Here is a 20384-nt window from a genome sequence, read left to right as displayed (position 1 = left end):
GACTGTACTGGAGATGTTTTGTAAAGAAGAATTGTCCAAAATACCTTCAACCAGAATCCAGACTCTCATTTGAAGCTATAGGAAGCGTTTAGAATCGTGAAGACTAAGACACAGATGGTGCAGGGCTTCCTCTCCAGCAGGAAGCTGAGCAGGTAGAAGCCCATGAACATGGTATGGTTGAACCACAACGCCGGGTTCAGCAGCTTTGGGATGAGCAGCACTGGAAGGTGCGACTGTAAGCAATACATGGTCTTTTTTTATTCTCCTGGTACAGCCTCTGTGATTTGAGGTGTGAGCGAGCAGAGCTCAGTCCGGGTCTGTCTGAGGACTCGGAAGACGATGTGGCAGCGAGGACAAGACTCAGGGTGTAGAACAGCAACAGTCAACACTCAGTCAACAGTAAAGAACGCAGGAGTCATCGTACTCGACAGGTGATGCAGGAAGCGGTAAGAGAAGATGATGATGTCATCGTCAGAAATTGTCAAAAATACCTTCAACCTGAATCCAGACTCTCATTAGAAGCTATAGGAAGCGTTTAGCTCCCCCTCGAACTGCCACCTTTTCATGGTGGGGGAGGTTGCACAACTAGATGATCCTAGGAGCTATGTTGTTGGGGGCTTCGTGCCCCTGGTAGGGTCTCCCATGGCAAACAGGTCCTAGAGGATGGGTCATGCTAAGGGCAGTTCAGAAGCTCCCATGACTAGTATAATATCAAGGACCGAGACCTCGCCCGGTATGGTGTATCCGGAGCCCCACCCTGGAGCCAGGCCGGGGTTGGGGCTCGCTCATGAGTGCCTCAAAGTCGGCCTTAGCCCACGGGGCCCGGCCAGGCTCAGCCTGAAAGAGTGATGTAGGCCCGCCCTCCTGTGGGTTCACCACCTGCAGAAGGAGCCATGGGGGTCCGGTGTAGAGAGCACTGGGTGACAGTCGAGGGCGGGTGGCCTGGCGGCCCGGTGTCCCGTCGAGATGAGGTGAACGTCGAGATGAGGTGCATCGTGCTACTACGCATGCGTGCACATGCGCACATCGCTCTACCCCAGATTTGAAGACGTCACCTGTCGAGATGAGGTGTGTCGCCCAACTGCACATGTGGAGATGATGCAACTCGCTCGATGTGCAACTGCGCATGCGCATTTAGTTTTTTTTTTGTTTGTTTTTTTCCTCTACCCACCACCGAGAAGTGCGCTTCATCTGCGGAGGTGGAGAACAGCCAGTGGAGCAAACTGCTTCACTTTAAATGCACAAGTCCGTTTCAGACAATCAGCACAGACCCTTTCTCTTAAAAGGCTTTATTTTACTCAGGATGTGGCTTTGTAAACTTGTAGCATCGCCTGCTACATTGATTAGCGCTTACATTAGTTATGGACATGCTCTACGGTCTTCTTCTCGGATTTTTATACATTTACTTGCCCATCAAAATAAGCGAACTTCGTCAAGTAATTTTTCAGTGCACGCATCTGCAGTTACGCGAGGCACCTCATCTTGACGGCGCACCTCCGCTCGACCTGTCGAGATGAGGTGCACACACCTCATCTCGACAGAACACCGGTTTGCGCTCATAGCCGGGAAGTGGAATGTCACTTTGCTGAACCTGAGCTTGTGAGGGAGGTTGAGAGATACCGACAAGAGATAGTCGGGCTCACCTTCACACACAGCTTGGGCTCTGGTACCCAACTCCTGGAGAGGGCTGGGTGCTCCATTTTTCTGGCGTTGCACACGAGAAGAGGTGGCGGGTGGGGGTAGCATTGCTCATTGCTCCCTAGCTCAGTTGCCATGTGTTGGAGTTCACCCCGGTGAACGAGAGGGTCGCGTCCCTACGCCTTCGAGTTGGGGACAGGTCTCTCACTGTTGTCTCGGCCTACGGGCCAAGCAGCAGTGCACAGTACTCGACCTTCTTGGAGTCCCTGGGAGGGGTACTAGATAGTGCTCCGACTGGGGATTCCATTGTTCTCTGGGGGGACTTCAACGCCTATGTGGGCGACGACAGTGAGACCTGGAGGGGGGTGATCAGGAAATATGGCCTCCCCGATCTGAACCCAAGTTGTGTTCAGTTGTTGGACTTCTGTGCTAGCCACAGTTTGTCCATCACAAACACCATGTTCAAGCACAAGGGTGTCCATAAGTGCAGCTGACAGGTACCGGCAGGCCTAGCGTGCTGCAGCCTGTGCGGTCACAGATGCAAAAACTCGGGTCTGGGAGGAGTTCGGGGAGGCCATAGAGGAGGACTATCGGTTGGCCTCAAAGAAATTCTGGCAAACCATCCGACACCTCTGGAGGTGGAACCAGCTCTCCACAACACTGTTTACAGTGCGGGTGGGGAGCTGTTGAACTTGACTGGGGATGTTGTCGGGCAGTGGAAGGAATACTTCGAGGCTCTCCTCAATCCCATCATCAAGTCTTCCGAAGAGGAAGCAGAGACTGGGAACTCAGAGGCAGACTCATCCATCACCCAGGCCAAAGTCACCGAAGTGGTCAGAAAGCTCCTCAGTGGCAAGGTTCCTGGGGTGGATGAAATCTGTTCGGAGTACCTTAAGTCTCTGGATGTTGTGGGACTGTCTTGGTTGACACGTCTCTGCATCATCGCATGGCGGTCGGGGACAGTGCCTCTGGATTGGCAGACTGGGGTGGTGGTCCCTCTGTTTAAGAAGGGGGACCGGAGGGTGTGTTCCAACTACAGGGAGATCACACTCCTCAGCCTCCCCGGTAAGGTCTATTCCAGAGTACTGGAGAGCTCCTCTGGGGAAGGTGTATGTGGATCGGGAGGTCTGGGCGGCTTTGCTTGAGCTGCTGCACCTGTGACCCGACCTCGGATGAAGACGAAGAAAATGGATAGATGGATGTATGGAAGCATTTAGAGGCTGTTATTTCTACAAAAGGAGGATCTACTAAATATTGATGTATTTTTTTCTGTTGGGGTGCCCAAATTTATGCACCTGCCTAATTTTGTGTGTGTGTGTGTGTGTGTGTGTGTGTGTGAGGTCTGTTAGAAAAGTATCAGACCTTTTTATTTTTTGCAAAAACTTGATGGATTTGAATCACGTGTGCTTGCATGAGCAAACCTTGAACCTTCGTGCGCATGCGTGAACTTTTTCACGCCTGTCGATTGCATCATTTTCTGGTAAGCAGTCTTTGTGTGAGGACATATGTTGTGTGCTTGTCGGATTTTCATTGCAAGGAAAAAGACGGAACGACTGGAGCAGTGCTGCATCATATTTTGCCAGAAACTAGGCGACAGCCAGGTGGAAACCATTCGGATGATTCAGACGGCTTTTGGTGACTTTTCAGTCGTGCGACTATCCGAGAAATTGTGGAAGAGGTGGGCATGTCACAGCATGTCCTGCGAGACTTCAGCGCGGAGGCGCTTTTGCTCCGCCGTCAGCAGCAGCATGAAATTCACTGCCTCTCTTTTTATGGCCAAATTTTCTGTCACAGTGGAATGTACTGGAAAAAGTGCTGATGTCCACCTCTTCCGCAATTTCTGGGACAGTTACATGACGTTCCCGCATCACCAAAGCGTTCACTTTGGAATGATCTGTTCATTTCAATGTGTTGATGGCCGCCTGGAGCGTGGCTCGCTCTCCACTGTTGTGCGGACGTCTTTAAACCGATTGTACCGCTCCTTAATCTGTGTGATGCCCATAGTATCGTCACCGAAAGCCGTCTGAATCTTCTGAATGGTTTCCACCTGGCTGTCACCCAGTTTCTGGGAAAATTTGATGCAGTAGCGCTGCTCCAGTCGTTCCGCCATTTTCCTTGCAATGAAAATCCGACAAGAGCACCTCACATGTCCTCACACAAAGGCTGCTTACCAGAAAATGATGCAATTGACAGGTGTAAAAAAGTTCACGTATGCGCACGAAGGTTCAAGGTTTGCTCATGCAAGCACACGTGATTCAAATCCATCAGGTTTTTGCAAAAAATAAAAAGGTCCGATACTTTTCTAAGAGACCTCGTATATGTGTATACACACACGCGCGTGCATATGTATATTTGGGAAGTGAATCTCTTCACTGACAGTGTTTCAATATGCATCTCGATACACTGCCAGCGATATGATACATAGATACATATAGCAATACATGACGATACGATTCAATATGATTCATCCCATCACCATTTTCTAGAAAATGGTGCAATTTGTTACCTCAGACCCCCACAACTCAATATTGCTCCCCCAACTTTAAAAAGGGTTCTGACTCCCAGGTGTGATCGAAGGTGTGCATGATTTAGACTTGGTTTGACTACGCATTAGAAATTTGATGTTTGCATTAATAAAAAAGAAGTGTGGGGTTGGGGCTTCAATATGGCTAGTACCTAGGGCCCAGAATGTGATGCTGTGCCCCTTTTATATAAAATGGTTTGATTTCACTGAATGTTTTGAAATTTCTTTCAAATGTGCCAGACATAAATTCACAGAAATTAAATCTATGCAAAATAAATATCATTGAAGGTGACTTTAAATATGAGCTAAAATTGTTGATATATTGTTTCCTTTTTCTTTGACAGAAAAGCCTCTTGAGGTGTTTTGAAATTTCTTTCATTTTGAGTCCATATATGAGTGGATTAAAGAGAGGATGATACACAATAACTTGTAAAGACATTATTAAACGACAGGTTTTGGGAATAAGTGATTCCATTCGAATCACAATGAAATCAAATCCAATTATAAATGAAAAGGTGATTAACACCAGCAGGTGGGGTAAACAGGTCTCTGCAGCTTTTTTCCTCACATGAGCTCTGCTTTGGGAACAGATTCTGAGAATCTTTATGTATGTAAAAAGTATGAATAAGACAGGGAAAATTTCAAGATTCAGCAAAACAAAAATGCCGTTTGTCATTATTACTGCTGATCTCTCACATGGAAGTGTTAACACTATGTTATTACAATAAACTGTTTTCAAAGTAAAGTTACAAAGTTTTCTGTTGGCACTCAGTGTGGTGTTTACCAGAAAATGGCACGCTGGCACAATCCAAGCTGTAACCAGAAATATAATGATGTTTGTTTGTCTCATGATGGTGTGATACTGCAGAGGTTTACATATAGACACATACCTGTCATAAGCCATGGCTGCTAAGAGGAAAAACTCAGAACCACCTAAAGCGTAAAACAGAAACGACTGAAACAAACAGCCTGGATATGAAATGATCTGTTTATCAGATAAAAAATCAAATAAAAGCTTTGGGTGGAAAGCAGAACTAAAAAGAACAGAGTTCATCAACAGAGCTGCAATGAAAATGTACATTGGTTCATGGAGGTTTTTGTGAATGCAGATCAGACAAACAATAGTAGAATTACAGCAGATTATTAGAAGATATGCAATAAACATGATGGTAAAGTAAAGGTACCTGTATTTGTGCAATTCAACATGTCCACTAAGAGTTATATAAGTTACATTTGGTTCCTCATTCATCATTGTTTGAACATGAAAAGGTCTGATATCAGTGAGTGTTTGTTAAATCCAGTATCACCACCAAGATAATAGTCTGTCTGTCTCACTGCTGCCTGACAGAGAAATTCACAAATTTCATCTGCAGAGTTCTAAATGTAAGCTGTTGGTTTTTATTGAGCCAGAATCATCCTCTGTGGTCCTAATTAAAGTCTTCACCAGGAGCAACAACATGTAAACGTCATCAAACTGTGGAGGCCTGAAGTATGACAGTGTGAATCATGACACAGTGATATTATGAAATGAAATAAAATGAGAAAAAAAATCCAGGAAATCACACTGTAGGATTTCTTTACTAATTTGTTTGTAAATTATGGTGGAAAATAAGTATTTGGTCAATAGCAAAAGTTCAACTCAATACTTTGTAACACAATCTTTGTTTTGTAACACAATCTTTGTTGGCAGTGACAGAGGTCACATGTTTCTTGTAAGTCTTCACCAGGTTCGCACACACTGTAGCTGGTATTTTGGCCCATTCCTCCATGCAGATCTCCTCTACAGCAGTGATGGTTTGGGGCTGTCTCTGGGCAACATGGACTTTAAACTCCCTCAGCACATTTTCTATGGGGTTGAGGTCTGGAGACTGACTTGGCCACTCCAGGACCTTGAAGTGCTTTTTACGGTGACTTTGTATCAGTGCAGTGGTAACAGTTTGGATTTGGCTTGTACAACCCCTGGCAAAAATTATGGAATCACCGGCCTCGGAGGATGTTCATTCAGTTGTTAATTTTGTAGAAAAAGCAGATCACAGACATGACACAAAACTAAAGTCATTTCAATGGCAACTTTCTGGCTTTAAGAAACACTATAAGAAATCAGGAAAAAAAATGTGGTAGTCAGTAACGGTTACTTTTTTAGACCAAGCAGAGGGAAAAAATATGGAATCACTCAATTCTGAGGAAAAAATTATGGAATCATGAAAAACAAAAGAAGGCTCCAACACATCACTAGTATTTTGTTGCACCACCTCTGGCTTTTATAACAGCTTGCAGTCTCTGAGGCATGGACTTAATGAGTGACAAACAGTACTCTCCATCAATCTGGCTCCAACTTTCTCTGATTGCTGTTGCCAGATCAGCTTTGCAGGTTGGAGACTTGTCATGGACCATTTTCTTCAACTTCCACCAAAGATTTTCAATTGGATTAAGATCCGGACTATTTGCAGGCCATGACATTGACCCTATGTGTCTTTTTGCAAGGAATGTTTTCACAGTTTTTGCTCTATTGCAAGATGCATTATCATCTTGAAAAATGATTTCATCATCCCCAAACATCCTTTCAATTGATGGGATAAGAAAAGTGTCCAAAATAGCAACGTAAACTTGTGCATTTATTGATGATGTAATGACAGCCATCTCCCCAGTGCCTTTACCTGACATGCAGCCCCATATCATCAATGACTGTGGAAATTTACATGTTCTTTTCAGGCAGTCATCTTTATAAATCTCATTGGAACGGCACCAAACAAAAGTTCCAGCATCATCACCTTGCCCAATGCAGATTCGAGATTCATCACTGAATATGACTTTCATCCAGTCATCCACAGTCCCACGATTGCTTTTCCTTAGCCCATTGTAGCCTTGTTTTTTTCTGTTAGGTGTTAATGATGGCTTTCGTTTAGCTTTTCTGTATGTAAATCCCATTTCCTTTAGGCGGTTTCTTACAGTTCGGTCACAGACGTTGACTCCAGTTTCCTCCCATTCGTTCTGTCTTGACACTTTGATGTCTTCCTTGGTCTACCAGTATGTTTGCCTTTAACAACCTTCCCATGTTGTTTGTATTTGGTCCAGAGTTTAGACACAGCTGACTGTGAACAACCAACATCTTTTGCAACACTGCGTGATGATTTACCCTCTTTAAGAGTTTGATAATCCTCTCCTTTGTTTCAATTGACATCTCTCGTGTTGGAGCCATGATTCATGTCAGTCCACTTGGTGCAACAGCGCTCCAAGGTGTGATCACTTCTTTTTAGATGCAGACTAACGAGCAGATCTGATTTGATGCAGGTGTTAGTTTTGGGGATGAAAATTTACAAGGTGATTCCATAATTTATTCCTCAGAATTGAGTGAGTCCATATTTTTTTCCCTCTGCTTGGTCTAAAAAAGTAACCGTTACTGACTTCCACAATTTTTTTTTCTTGATTTCTTATAGTGTTTCTTAAAGCCAGAAAGTTGCCATTTGAAATGACTTTAGTTTTGTGTCATGTCTGTGATCTGCTTTTTTTCTACAAAATTAAACAACTAAATGAACATCCTCCGAGGCCGGTGATTCCATAATTTTTGCCAGGGGTTGTAGTATTTCCGTTTCAGACATTGGCACAGCCTGTCTTATGGTGGCAGTTTTGGATTCGATAAGATTGGATGCCTGAATGTCTCATTAATTCCTCTTCTATAACTGAATCGAGTGTTAGATTCCGTGAGGATATTCGGGTGTCTCTTTGATCGCTGTCTCAGTTACAGTCTTGCAAACACCCCAAATACATAGGACGCTCACAAATCTGTGGCATTTGATTGCTTCACTTACTGTAAAGTCTCATGACTCCAGGGTGCAAACATCTTTGATGAATGAATGCCTGCGATATCTGTATCCTCACTCACAACCCACCGCAAGTGTGTTGGACATGCACGTGCCACAGGGAGTGGCAGGTTGTACCTACGAGGTCTGTTAGAAAAGTATCGGACCTTTTTATTTTTTCTATTTTTTTCAATAACCTTATGGATTTGAATCATGTGTGATTACATCATCCAAGCTTGAACCTTCGTGCTCATGTGTGAGTTTTTTCACGGCTGTCGGTTGCGTCATTCGCCTGTGAGCACTCTGAGTGACCACTGGTCCTCCCCCCTCATCGGATTTTCATTGTGAGGAAAATGTCTGAACGGCTGGAGCAGCGCTGCATCAAATTTTTCCAGAAACTGTGAGAGACAGACAGGTGGACACCATTCGGAAAATTCAGATGGCTTTCAGGGACTATTTTATGGGCATCACACAGATTAAGGAGTGGTACAGCCGGTTTAAAGATGTCGCACAATGGCGGAAGGCGCGCCGCGCTCCGAGCGGCCATCGACGGGCTGAAACGACCAGATCATTTCCAAACTCAATGCTGTGTTGATCCGGGACGTCGTCTGACTACCAGAGAAATGGCAGAAAAGGTGGACATCAGCACTTTCCCGGCACATTCCACTGTTAAAGGAGATTTTGTCATGAAAACAGGAGTGGAGGAATTCGCCACAGAGCCGCTAATGGTCTCACAGGACATGTGACATGTTCAGCTCTTCGACAATTTCTCGGATATTCACTCGACTGAAAAGCCACCCAAAGCCATCTGAATCTTCCGAATGGTGGAAGAGCTGGGCATGTCCCGTGAGACTTCCAACACGGAGGTGCTTTTTGTTCTTCGCCATTAGCGGCTCCATCCTGACGCGCGAATTCCGCTGCACGTCTTTCATTACAAAATCTCCTGTACAGTGTATGTGCCGAAAAAGTACTATGTCCACCTCTCTTGCCATTTCTCTGGTAGTCAGACGACATCCCGGATCAACACAGCCTTCACTTTGGAAATGATCTGGTCGTTTCAGCCTGTCGATGGCTGCTCGAAGCTCAGCGCGCCCCCAGCCGCTGCGGGCTGTCATTAAACCGGTTGTAATGCTCCTTAAACTGTGTGATGCCCATAAGATCTTCACCGAAAGCCATCTGAAGTTTCCAAATGGTTTCCACCTGGCTGTCTCTCACAGTTTCTGAAAAAATTTTGATACAGCAAAGCGCAAGTCCCTCGTTTATTTTCCTGACAATGAAAATCCGCCGAGGGGGCTGGACCATTCCTCTCACAAAGTGTGCTCACAGGCGAATGACGCAACCGACAGCCGTGAAAGAAGTCACGCATGCGCACGAAGGTTCAAGCTTGGCTGATGCAATCACACATGATTCAAATCCATATGGTTTTTGCAAAAAATAAAAAGGTCCATTACTTTCTAACAGACCTCGTATCTTGCAGGCATCCGGGGGAAAGTTTGTGAAAGAGTATGGGCCTGGTACTCATCACGTACAGGCAGCATGGCCTTCGTGTACAAGGCTTGGGGAATATTGTGCCATCAGCCTGTGCCAAGCGTATGTGTAACGCATGCAGTCAGTCTATGTGTAGTGCTTGTGGAGTGTGTGTGAAATTAAAATTAACACCCTCATTATCCAGAAGTACGGGCCGTCCCTGTGACGCAGGTGGTCTGCACAAATCAATCGCTCCTGGCGAGTATGTGATGCAAACCAGGAGTGCACATGAAATGAGGCCCACAATTGTCTCTGCCACACCTCGCTTTCCGATGTCTGTGCTCCTGTATTAGCACAGACAATATCACTTTGTGCCTCTCATCACGTTCGATCATCTGCCTGTCGAGGTCCATGACCCTCAGATGTTGCAGCAGTATGGCAAACAGCCATTTTTGTTACAGCTTTATTCTTCAAAATCATTCAGTATTACAACAATGAAAATAGCTTGTGTGGATGTGATGCATCCTTTTGATATGAGCTTTGAGCTGTGCTGCTGTCCGAGGTGCTGAAAGAGTAAAACTCTGTGTGGGTCTGTGACCTACACTGTTATAGCGCAGAGTGTGGTCATTTGAAATTTCTGCATTTTGCAGCCCATGTAAATGAACAAATCTGTACATTATTACCTCATCACTGCAGATGACATTAAGCATCGTTTGTAACTGTTGACACATTACTTCATTTTGTTGACAGAAAAAAAAACATCTTCAGGTGTTTTGAAAATTCTTTTATTTTTATTCCATGTATCAGTGGTTAAAGAGAGGATGATACACAATCATTAGGGCCCCTTCGCACATCACATGGTTGAAGCCAACTAGCCCACGAAAGAGGACTTGCATGCCATTCGTGAAAAATCGGAGCCGCCTCAAATGTCTGGTACACCTGTCGCCACAACCATTCATCCACACAAGCGGCCGAAAGACAGCGAATGCCCTGCGTGTTCTCATTTGATCCCCCTCTTTTCAGGTGTCGGCCATATTCCAGGTGCCACACATGAACATCTAACACTGGTCGCTGGGCACTTACAAAAGGCGTGGCTATTCGCGCACCTGGTATGATAGTAGACTGCAGACGGCCACATTCGACCTACCTGTGAAAAGTGTCTATGTGCCACATGAAAGTGCCGTAACATAACGACAAACCTGGGTGTGACTGTGCCACCCCCCCCCAACACACACACACACACACACACACACAAAATGGCTTGTGGAGTGTGTCCGTCCCCAACACACACAGACACACACCATGAATCCATCATTGTCAGCTGTGGCTGAGGGTCTGCAGTCCCGTCGCTGTCCAGTGCGCTACTGAAACAGATGACCGCTGTGTCCTGCAGCTCAGCTGCAGGACACACAGTACACGTGTGCGGGTGCTCATGCCCTCATGAGGACCGACCAGTGTGAAGCTGGCCCGGCCAGCTGATGTCACTTCCACCACATAAATTGTAGTTTACATGACAGAGTGGAAATAACTAAAATAAATAAGGGTGAAGGTGTGAACTTGTAGTGTGATGGCTTTCCTGTAGACATAATGCATGCAAATATCTGTCTACTCTTTAAAATCATATATGATATGGCTGCTCCTCCCTTAAGAAGATTTGTCACATTGTGCTCAGAAAGAACAACTCGAGCTACAAGGGCGACCTCTAGAGGAGAGTGCAGCATCGCTAAATGTAGGACCTCTTTTGCCAAATCTGCCTTTTCTGTTGTTGCCTCTAGTCAGTGGAATATCTTACCAACGACATAATGAATTATTATATGGTACGTCATTTTGCCGGCTTCTGATTGGCCCATTCGCCACTTTCTGAGGTGTACCTCACGCCGAGTACACCGGTGGGGGAGTCGAGTACACCTCACGTGCAGCGGACTACTAGCCAATCGAATGACGCTTTCTAACGATAACGACCAATCAGACAACGCCTACTTGGGCCCGCTTCGAGTTGCATCGTGCGTCGTCATGACGACGCCGTGTACATAATGTAGTAAGGGCACAGAAAAAAAAAAACGCTGCTGGCTGCAGCCTCGGTTTTCTCTCACAAATGTTTTTAAAAAGTCCTACTCACAGACTGATTGACAGGACATGTCCGCATCAAGTATAACTCCAGACAACTCCACTCACAGAGGGTTCGTTCGCGGCGCGTGCGCACAGCGCATCTCGCGGTCAGTAGTAGGAAGATTAAACTATAACTCAAAGCGCAGACCTGCAGCTCAGCACAAATATAAACTAGAATTTAAACTGCACTCTGATTCTTCTGTGCAAAGAACCTGCAGGCTGCGTTTTCACCTCCTCTCTGCCTCCTGCTGCACCTGACACAGACATTCCTGCGTCGTCATGACACCACAGGAAGCTCAAAGCAGCCCCGGTGTGAAAGGGGCTTTAGAGATTGTGCTTTAGGCTTTAGAGAAGTATTTTGGGCCTGTTGGTGCAGTATGACAGTAATAATAAAAAGCTGAAACTTGAGATTGATGTTTCAGTTTTATTATGTTTGACAAACTCACAATTTTCTTGTTTTTTTAGACTTTTAATTTCGGTGTACCCGTGATTATGCAGACCTGGTCAGGATGGAGGATGGAGTCAGGATGGAGTTCGCCTCGGCCAAGGTCTCGGTGAACTCCATCCTGACCAGGTCTGCATAATCACGGGTACACCGAAATTAAAAGTCTATAACTGTATAATGTACAACTTTTCCAACGTTTGCACAGCTGACAAAGAAATGGCTTTTATCAAAGCAAGTTTGTACCCACCACTGATGAATGCATGTGTATGAGTGTGTGCACGTGAGAGCACAGAGTGCAGGCGTCTAAAAAGTATGATTTGTATATATGATGTATGCGTGAGAATATAGTGTGAAGATCTTTGAAAAGTGTGACTATGTGTGTATATATGCAAACACACACACACACACACACATATATATATATATATGTATATGCCTGATTAAATGCCTGATTACTTGCAGCTTCCACCACCGTTGCTTCCTCAAGGATCAGTCAGATGTGTCAATCACACTGGGCCCAGTTCAGCTTCAGCCTCAACATCACTCAAGATGGTGAGATTCTCCTGCTGGAACAGTCTCCTTTACCTCTTGCCTGGACAATAATGAAGGTAGAAATGGGAAAGCAAGTTAAAAAAAAAACAACTTCAGTCTCTGTATGATCATTCCCCAGACTTTCAGTTATCTTGGTCACTTTGCATAAAATTTGTGTTCTTTCAAACTTATCCTCCAACAAATCAGATCATTTGGAGCATCATTTTGAAAGAACATGACTTTTATGCAAAGCGACCAAGATAACTGAAACTTTGGTAAGGTCCAGCAAAATTTGCTGGACCTTTGTGGGATTTATTACAATATTTATGGGTTCTGGGTTTTTGTTTTTTTCTGAAGGGGGGGCTAACCCTGTATATATATCATATTTGGGAAAGTTAAGGTGATGTGAGACACGTTATTCTTACCTGTGATGACACGTTGCTGTGTGGTGCTGGACGTTGATACAGATGTTGAAGCTGCTGGTCGAACCCTCCTCACTTATGGAACTAGATTCTTCCAGCAAAAACACAAAATGGCGACATGTCAAAAAAAAAAAAAAACACATCACCGTAATGGCACTAAATGAGTCAAATGTACACGTTTGTTGTCTTGCTGACTTGAGGTGTTTTTCTGTCAGACGTTAATACTTTAAAGCGGAGCACGGAGTTAGCTAGCTCGCTAGTTAGCAGTCAGCTAGCTCACTGTGTCCGCATACATGAGACAACGATGTTACTTTAACACAAGTTTAGACTCACAATCTTCGTTTGTTAAAGTGTGCTTCCCACCAATGGGATAAGTAATGTTAAACGGTGCTTTCAAGCAGACTACAGTCACAAAAACACTTACCATCCGTCGCTTCCAACATAGCCGAGTCGCGGTCATCCTGCCTCCGGGTGTTCACCGGTCGGTGTCCGTAAACAGCGTTCCTGCGGTCAAACCGTTTCCAGCCCTTACGGTCCGACATACTCCGGTCATTGTGGTCCTGTAATCAATTTTAAGCTTTTTCAGCTGTTCTCTCAGCTTATTCAACATAGGCTACCTCCTTTTCCACGCACATGCACTGGTGGTTGGCTCTCACTGCGGTATTGTATCACTTCCTGTTCCGGAGCACAGCGGTGTTTTGCTGTATCTGTTAGCTGTTTAATCTGCGCAGTTAGATTGATCTAGATAACTTAGCGCAGCTATTAGCTCTTAGCCGATTTAGCATGACGGCTTCTCCTGTCTCTCCCGCACTTTTCTGCTCTGGGTGTGAAATGTTTAGTTATTCCTCGGCCTCTTTTAGCAGTAATGGTACTTGTAATAAGTGTAGCTTATTCGTAGCTTTGGAGGCCAGGCTGGGCGAATTGGAGACTCGGCTCCGCACCGTGGAAAATTCTACAGCTAGCCAGGCCCCTGTAGTCGGTGCGGACCAAGGTAGCTTAGCCGCCGTTAGTTCCCATCCAGCAGATCCCGAGCAGCCGGGAAAGCAGGCCAACTGGGTGACTGTGAGGAGGAAGCGTAGCCCTAAACAGAAGCCCCGTGTACACCGCCAACCCGTTCACATCTCTAACTGTTTTTCCCCACTCGACGACACACCCGCCGAGGAACAAACTCTGGTTATTGGCGACTCTATTTTGAGAAATGTGAAGTTAGCGACACCAGCAACCATAGTCAGTTGTCTTCCGGGGGCCAGAGCAGGCGACATTGAAGGAAATTTGAAACTGCTGGCTAAGGCTAAGCGTAAATTTGGTAAGATTGTAATTCACGTCGGCAGTAATGACACCCGGTTACGCCAATCGGAGGTCACTAAAATTAACATTGAATCGGTGTGTAACTTTGCAAAAACAATGTCGGACTCTGTAGTTTTCTCTGGGCCCCTCCCCAATCGGACCGGGAGTGACATGTTTAGCCGCATGTTCTCCCTGAATTGCTGGCTGTCTGAGTGGTGTCCAAAAAATGAGGTGGGCTTCATAGATAATTGGCAAAGCTTCTGGGGAAAACCTGGTCTTGTTAGGAGAGACGGCATCCATCCCACTTTGGATGGAGCAGCTCTCATTTCTAGAAATCTGGCCAATTTTCTTAAATCCTCCAAACCGTGACTATCCAGGGTTGGGACCAGGAAGCAGAGTTGTAGTCTTACACACCTCTCTGCAGCTTTTCTCCCCCTGCCATCCCCTCATTACCCCATCCCCGTAGAGACGGTGCCTGCTCCCAGACCACCAATAACCAGCAAAAATCTATTTAAGCATAAAAATTCAAAAAGAAAAAATAATATAGCACCTTCAACTGCACCACAGATTAAAACAGTTAAATGTGGTCTATTAAACATTAGGTCTCTCTCTTCTAAGTCCCTGTTAGTAAATGATATAATAATTGATCAGCATATTGATTTATTCTGTTGTGAAAGTGTAGTGACACGGACCCACAACAGGGGGCGCAAATGAACGGTCAATAGATGAGCCAAAAAATAACAATTTAATGTTGTGAAGGTGCACAACGAACATACAGACAATCTCAGAATATGATTACAGTCAATCCACAAAGGTGACGTGTGGGCAGGCTCGAGGATAGAAGACGTCTGTCCTGAGAAGAGCCGGAACCACACGATTTCCGCCGCCACCGAACCTGGTGAATACTGGAGCCGCCAAGTCCCGAATTCCCCTGGTGATCACCTGTCCCCGACTGTCGGATCTGGTACTGCTGGCGAAGAACAAAGACAGTCAAGTGTGGGTGTGTGTACACCCCGTAACAACAACGGTGGGACTGCCACCTCCACCTCTCACTCAATATTCTGTAGAGTACCGCAGTGATTCCTCAGGGGAAAAGAGTGCCGTCCTGCACTCACTCAGCTTCCACAGAAAGAGGAACCGGTACTCCTGCAAACGCCCACAATATACAGATATATTGCAAAACACAAACGGTTGAGGATATTACCTCCAAAGAAGTACGATATCTCGGCAACGAGGTGGAGATGACGTCTGGTCTTTATGGAGTGAGATGATGTAGAGTAGATGGGTGACAGCTGTCAAGAGTTAATGAGTGACAGCTGTCACCCCCGGCTGTGTCCGTGGCGGCAGCGCCCTCTCGTGCCTGAAGCCCGCACTTCAGGCAGGGCGCCCACTGGTGGTGGGCCAGCAGTACCTCCTCTTCTGGCGGCCCACACAACATATTCTGCCTTACAGAAACCTGGTTACAGCAAGATGAATATGTTAGTTTAAATGAGTCAACACCCCCGAGTCACACTAACTGCCAGAACGCTCATAGCACGGGCCGAGGCGGAGGATTAGCAGCAATCTTCCATTCCATCTTATTAATTAATCCAAAACCCAGACAGAGCTTTAATTCATTTGAAAGCTTGACTCTTAGTCTTGTCCATCCAAATTGGAAGTCCCAAAAACCAGTTTTATTTGTTGTTATCTATCGTCCACCTGGTCGTTACTGTGAGTTTCTCTGTGAATTTTCAGACCTTTTGTCTGACTTAGTGCTTACCTCAGATAAGATAATTATAGTGGGCGATTTTAACATCCACACAGATGCTGAGAATGACAGCCTCAATGCTGCATTTAATCTATTGTTAGACTCAATTGGCTTTGCTCAAAATGTAATTGAGTCCACCCACCACTTTAATCATATCTTAGATCTTGTTCTGACTTATGGTATGGAAATTGAAGACTTAACAGTATTCCCTGAAAACTCCCTTCTGTCTGATCATTTCTTAATAACATTTACATTTACTCTGATGGACTACCCAGCAGTGGGGAATAAGTTTCATTACACTAGAAGTCTTTCAGAAAGTGCTGTAACTAGGTTTAAGGATATGATTCCTTCTTTATGTTCTCTAATGCCATATACCAACACAGTGCAGAGTAGCTACCTAAACTCTGTGAGTGAGATATAGTATCTCATCAATAGTTTTACATCCTCATTGAAGACAACTTTGGATGCTGTAGCTCCTCTGAAAAAGAGAGCCTTAAATCAGAAGTGCCTGACTCCGTGGTATAACTCACAAACTCGCAGCTTAAAGCAGATAACCCGTAAGTTGGAGAGGAAATGGCGTCTCACTAATTTAGAAGATCTTCACTTAGCCTGGAAAAAGAGTCTGTTGCTCTATAAAAAAGCCCTCCGTAAAGCTAGGACATCTTACTACTCATCACTAATTGAAGAAAATAAGAACAACCCCAGGTTTCTTTTCAGCACTGTAGCCAGGCTGACAAAGAGTCAGAGCTCTATTGAGCCGAGTATTCCTTTAACTAGTAATGACTTCATAACTTTCTTTGCTAATAAAATTTTAACTATTAGAGAAAAAATTACTCATAACCATCCCAAAGACATATCGCTGCTGCTTTCAGTGATGCCGGTATTTGGTTAGACTCTTTCTCTCCGATTGTTCTGTCTGAGTTATTTTCATTAGTTACTTCCTCCAAACCATCAACATGTCTATTAGACCCCATTCCTACCAGGCTGCTCAAGGAAGCCCTACCATTAATTAATGCTTCAATCTTAAATATGATCAATCTATCTTTATTAGTTGGCTATGTACCACAGGCTTTTAAGGTGGCAGTAATTAAACCATTACTTAAAAAGCCATCACTTGACCCAGCTATCCTAGCTAATTATAGGCCAATCTCCAACCTTCCTTTTCTCTCAAAAATTCTTGAAAGGGTAGTTGAAGAGTTTCAGTCAGGTTTTAGAATTCATCATAGTACAGAAACAGCATTAGTGAAGGTTACAAATGATCTTCTTATGGCCTCAGACAGTGGACTCATCTCTGTGCTTGTTCTGTTAGACCTCAGTGCTGCTTTTGATACTGTTGACCATAAAATGTTATTACAGAGATTAGAGCATGCCATAGGTATTAAAGGCACTGCGCTGCGGTGGTTTGAATCATGTTTATCTAATAGATTACAATTTGTTCATGTAAATGGGGAATCTTCTTCACAGACTAAGGTTAATTATGGAGTTCCACAAGGTTCTGTGCTAGGACCAATTTTATTCACTTTATACATGTTTCCCTTAGGCAGTATTATTAGACGGCATTGCTTAAATTTTCATTGTTACGCAGATGATACCCAGCTTTATCTATCCATGAAGCCAGAGGACACACACCAATTAGCTAAACTGCAGGATTGTCTTACATACATAAAGACATGGATGACCTCTAATTTCCTGCTTTTAAACTCAGATAAAACTGAAGTTAGTGTACTTGGCCCCACAAATCTTAGAAACATGGTGTCTAACCAGATCCTTACTCTGGATAGCATTACCCTGACCTCTAGTAATACTGTGAGAAATCTTGGAGTCATTTTTGATCAGGATATGTCATTCAATGTGCATATTAAACAAATACACTCAACAAAAATATAAACGCAACACTTTTGGTTTTGCTCCCATTTTGTATGAGATGAACTCAAAGATCTAAAACTTTTTCCACATATACAATATCACCATTTCTCTCAAATATTGTTTACAAACCAGTCTAAATCTGTGATAGTGAGCACTTCTCCTTTGTTGAGATAATCCATCCCACCTCACAGGTGTGCCATACCAAAATGCTGATTAGACACCATGATTAGTGCACAGGTGTGCCTTAGACTGCCCACAATAAAAGGCCACTCTGAAAGGTGCAGTTTTATCACACAGCACAATGCCACAGATGTCGCAAGATTTGAAGGAGCGTGCAATTGGCATGCTGACAGCAGGAATGTCAACCAGAACTGTTGCTCGTGTATTGAATGTTCATTTCTCTACCATAAGCCGTCTCCAAAGGTGTTTCAGAGAATTTGGCAGTACATCCAACCAGCCTCACAACCGCAGACCACGTGTAACCACACCAGCCCAGGACCTCCACATCCAGCATGTTCACCTCCAAGATCATCTGAGACCAGCCACTCGGACAGCTGCTGGAACAATCGGTTTGCATAACCAAAGAACTTCTGCACAAACTGTCAGAAACTGTCTCAGGGAAGCTCATCTGCATGCTTGTCTTCCTCATCGGGGTCTCCATCTGACTCCAGTTCGTCGTCGTAACCGATTTGAGTGGGCAAATGCTCACATTCGCTGCCGTTTGGCACATTGGAGAGGTGTTCTCTTCACGGATGATGCGAAGGAGATGTGTTGCACTGCATGAGGCAAATGGTGGTCACACCAGATACTGACTGGTATCCCCCCCCCATTAAAACAAAACTGCACCTTTCAGAGTGGCCTTTATTGTGGACAGTCTAAGGCACACCTGTGCACTAATCATGGTGTCTAATCAGCATCTTGGTATGGCACACCTGTGAGGTGGGATGGATTATCTCAGCAAAGGAGAAGTGCTCACTATCACAGATTTAGACTGGTTTGTGAACAGTATTTGAGAGAAATGGTGATACTGTGTATGTGGAAAAAGTTTTAGATCGTTGAGTTAATCTCATACAAAATGGGAGCAAAACCAAAAGTGTTGCGTTTATATTTTTGTTGAGTATATGTAGGACTGCTTTTTTGCATTTGCGCAATATCTCTAAAATTAGATAGGTCTTGTCTCAGAGTGATGCTGAAAAACTAATTCATGCATTTATTTCCTCTAGGCTGGACTATTGTAATTCATTATTATCAGGTTGTCCTAAAAGTTCCCTGAAAAGCCTTCAGTTAATTCAAAATGCTGCAGCTAGAGTACTGACAGGGACTAGAAGGAGAGAGCATATCTCACCCATATTGGCCTCTCTTCATTGGCTTCCTGTTAATTCTAGAATAGAATTTAAAATTCTTCTTCTTACTTATAAGGTTTTGAATAATCAGGTCCCATCTTATCTTAGGGACTTCATAGTACCATATCACCCCAATAGAGCGCTTCGCTCTCAGACTGCAGGCTTACTTGTAGTTCCTAGGGTTTGTAAGAGTAGAATGGGAGGCAGAGCCTTCAGCTTTCTGGCTCCTCTCCTGTGGAACCAGCTCCCAATTCAGATCAGGGAGACAGACACCCTCTCTACTTTTAAGATTAGGCTTAAAACTTTCCTTTTTGCTAAAGCTTATAGTTAGGGCTGGATCAGGTGACCCTGAACCATCCCTTAGTTATGCTGCTATAGACTTAGACTGCTGGGGGGTTCCCATGATGCACTGAGTGTTTCTTTCTCTTTTTGCTCTGTATGCACCACTCTGCATTTAATCATTAGTGATTGATCTCTGCTCTCTTCCATGGCATGTCTTTTTCCTGGTTCTCTCCCTCAGCCCCAACCAGTCCCAGCAGAAGACTGCCCCTTCCTGAGCCTGGTTCTGCTGGAGGTTTCTTCCTGTTAAAAGGGAGTTTTTCCTTCCCACTGTCGCCAAGTGCTTGCTCACAGGGGGTCGTTTTGACCGTTGGGGTTTTTCCGTAAATATTGTATGGCCTTGCCTTACAATATAAAGCGCCTTGGGGCAACTGTTTGTTGTGATTTGGCACTATCTAAATAAAATTGACTTGATTTGATTTGATTCTCTGTGTAGCTGTAATGTCCGGTGAGCCGTGTGCAGCCAAAGACTGGGAGATTTTCTTATTTCGGGTCGCTTCATCCACCTCTCTTTATTCTCTCCTCCGTCACCAAACATAAACGTCCACAGCTCATCCACAGACCACGGTGTGGTTTTGTGCGAGTAAAAAAAAAAAAAAACTTGCCGTGAAATGAAAGAAAAGGACGGTCGCTGTAACGGCAATGTGACTATTTATAAATGGCAGGTTTTGATTTTCATTTCGGATGGCGCGCTCGTGACTCTTCCAGTGACGACATTCTCTGACCAATCAGTGGCCGGCAGCCTGTTGACGTCACATTTTAGTATCGGCTCGGCTCGCTTGGAACCGCTCCCGAGCAGGTACTAAAAAAAAGGACCCGGTACCAGATACTACCCTAATGGAAAAGCAAAAAAACCGAGTAGAGTC

General features: G+C 44.6%; 1 protein-coding gene and 1 long non-coding RNA gene across 2 annotated transcripts; both read right to left on the bottom strand.

Annotated features, from left to right (window-relative positions):
* Positions 1–389: 389 nt before the first annotated feature.
* On the bottom strand, positions 390–5411 carry LOC117525301 (olfactory receptor 1-like). Its single transcript, XM_034187134.1, has 2 exons — positions 4456–5411; positions 390–498 (listed from the first exon to the last, which is right to left on the bottom strand). The coding sequence occupies exons 1-2, from the start codon at positions 5409–5411 to the stop codon at positions 390–392; spliced, it is 1065 nt and encodes a 354-aa protein (XP_034043025.1).
* Positions 5412–12960: 7549 nt separating this feature from the next.
* LOC117524593 lies at positions 12961–13331 on the bottom strand. Its single transcript, XR_004564804.1, has 2 exons — positions 13300–13331; positions 12961–13027 (listed from the first exon to the last, which is right to left on the bottom strand). It is a non-coding gene; the product is annotated as an uncharacterized LOC117524593 (long non-coding RNA).
* Between the last annotated feature and the right edge of the window lie 7053 nt (positions 13332–20384).

The sequence above is a fragment of the Thalassophryne amazonica genome, chromosome 14 (assembly GCF_902500255.1).
Source record: "Thalassophryne amazonica chromosome 14, fThaAma1.1, whole genome shotgun sequence".
NCBI classification, from domain to species: Eukaryota; Metazoa; Chordata; class Actinopteri; order Batrachoidiformes; family Batrachoididae; genus Thalassophryne; species Thalassophryne amazonica.
Note: the sequence above shows the minus strand (reverse complement) of the source record. Positions and strands in the feature narration are given on the sequence as shown.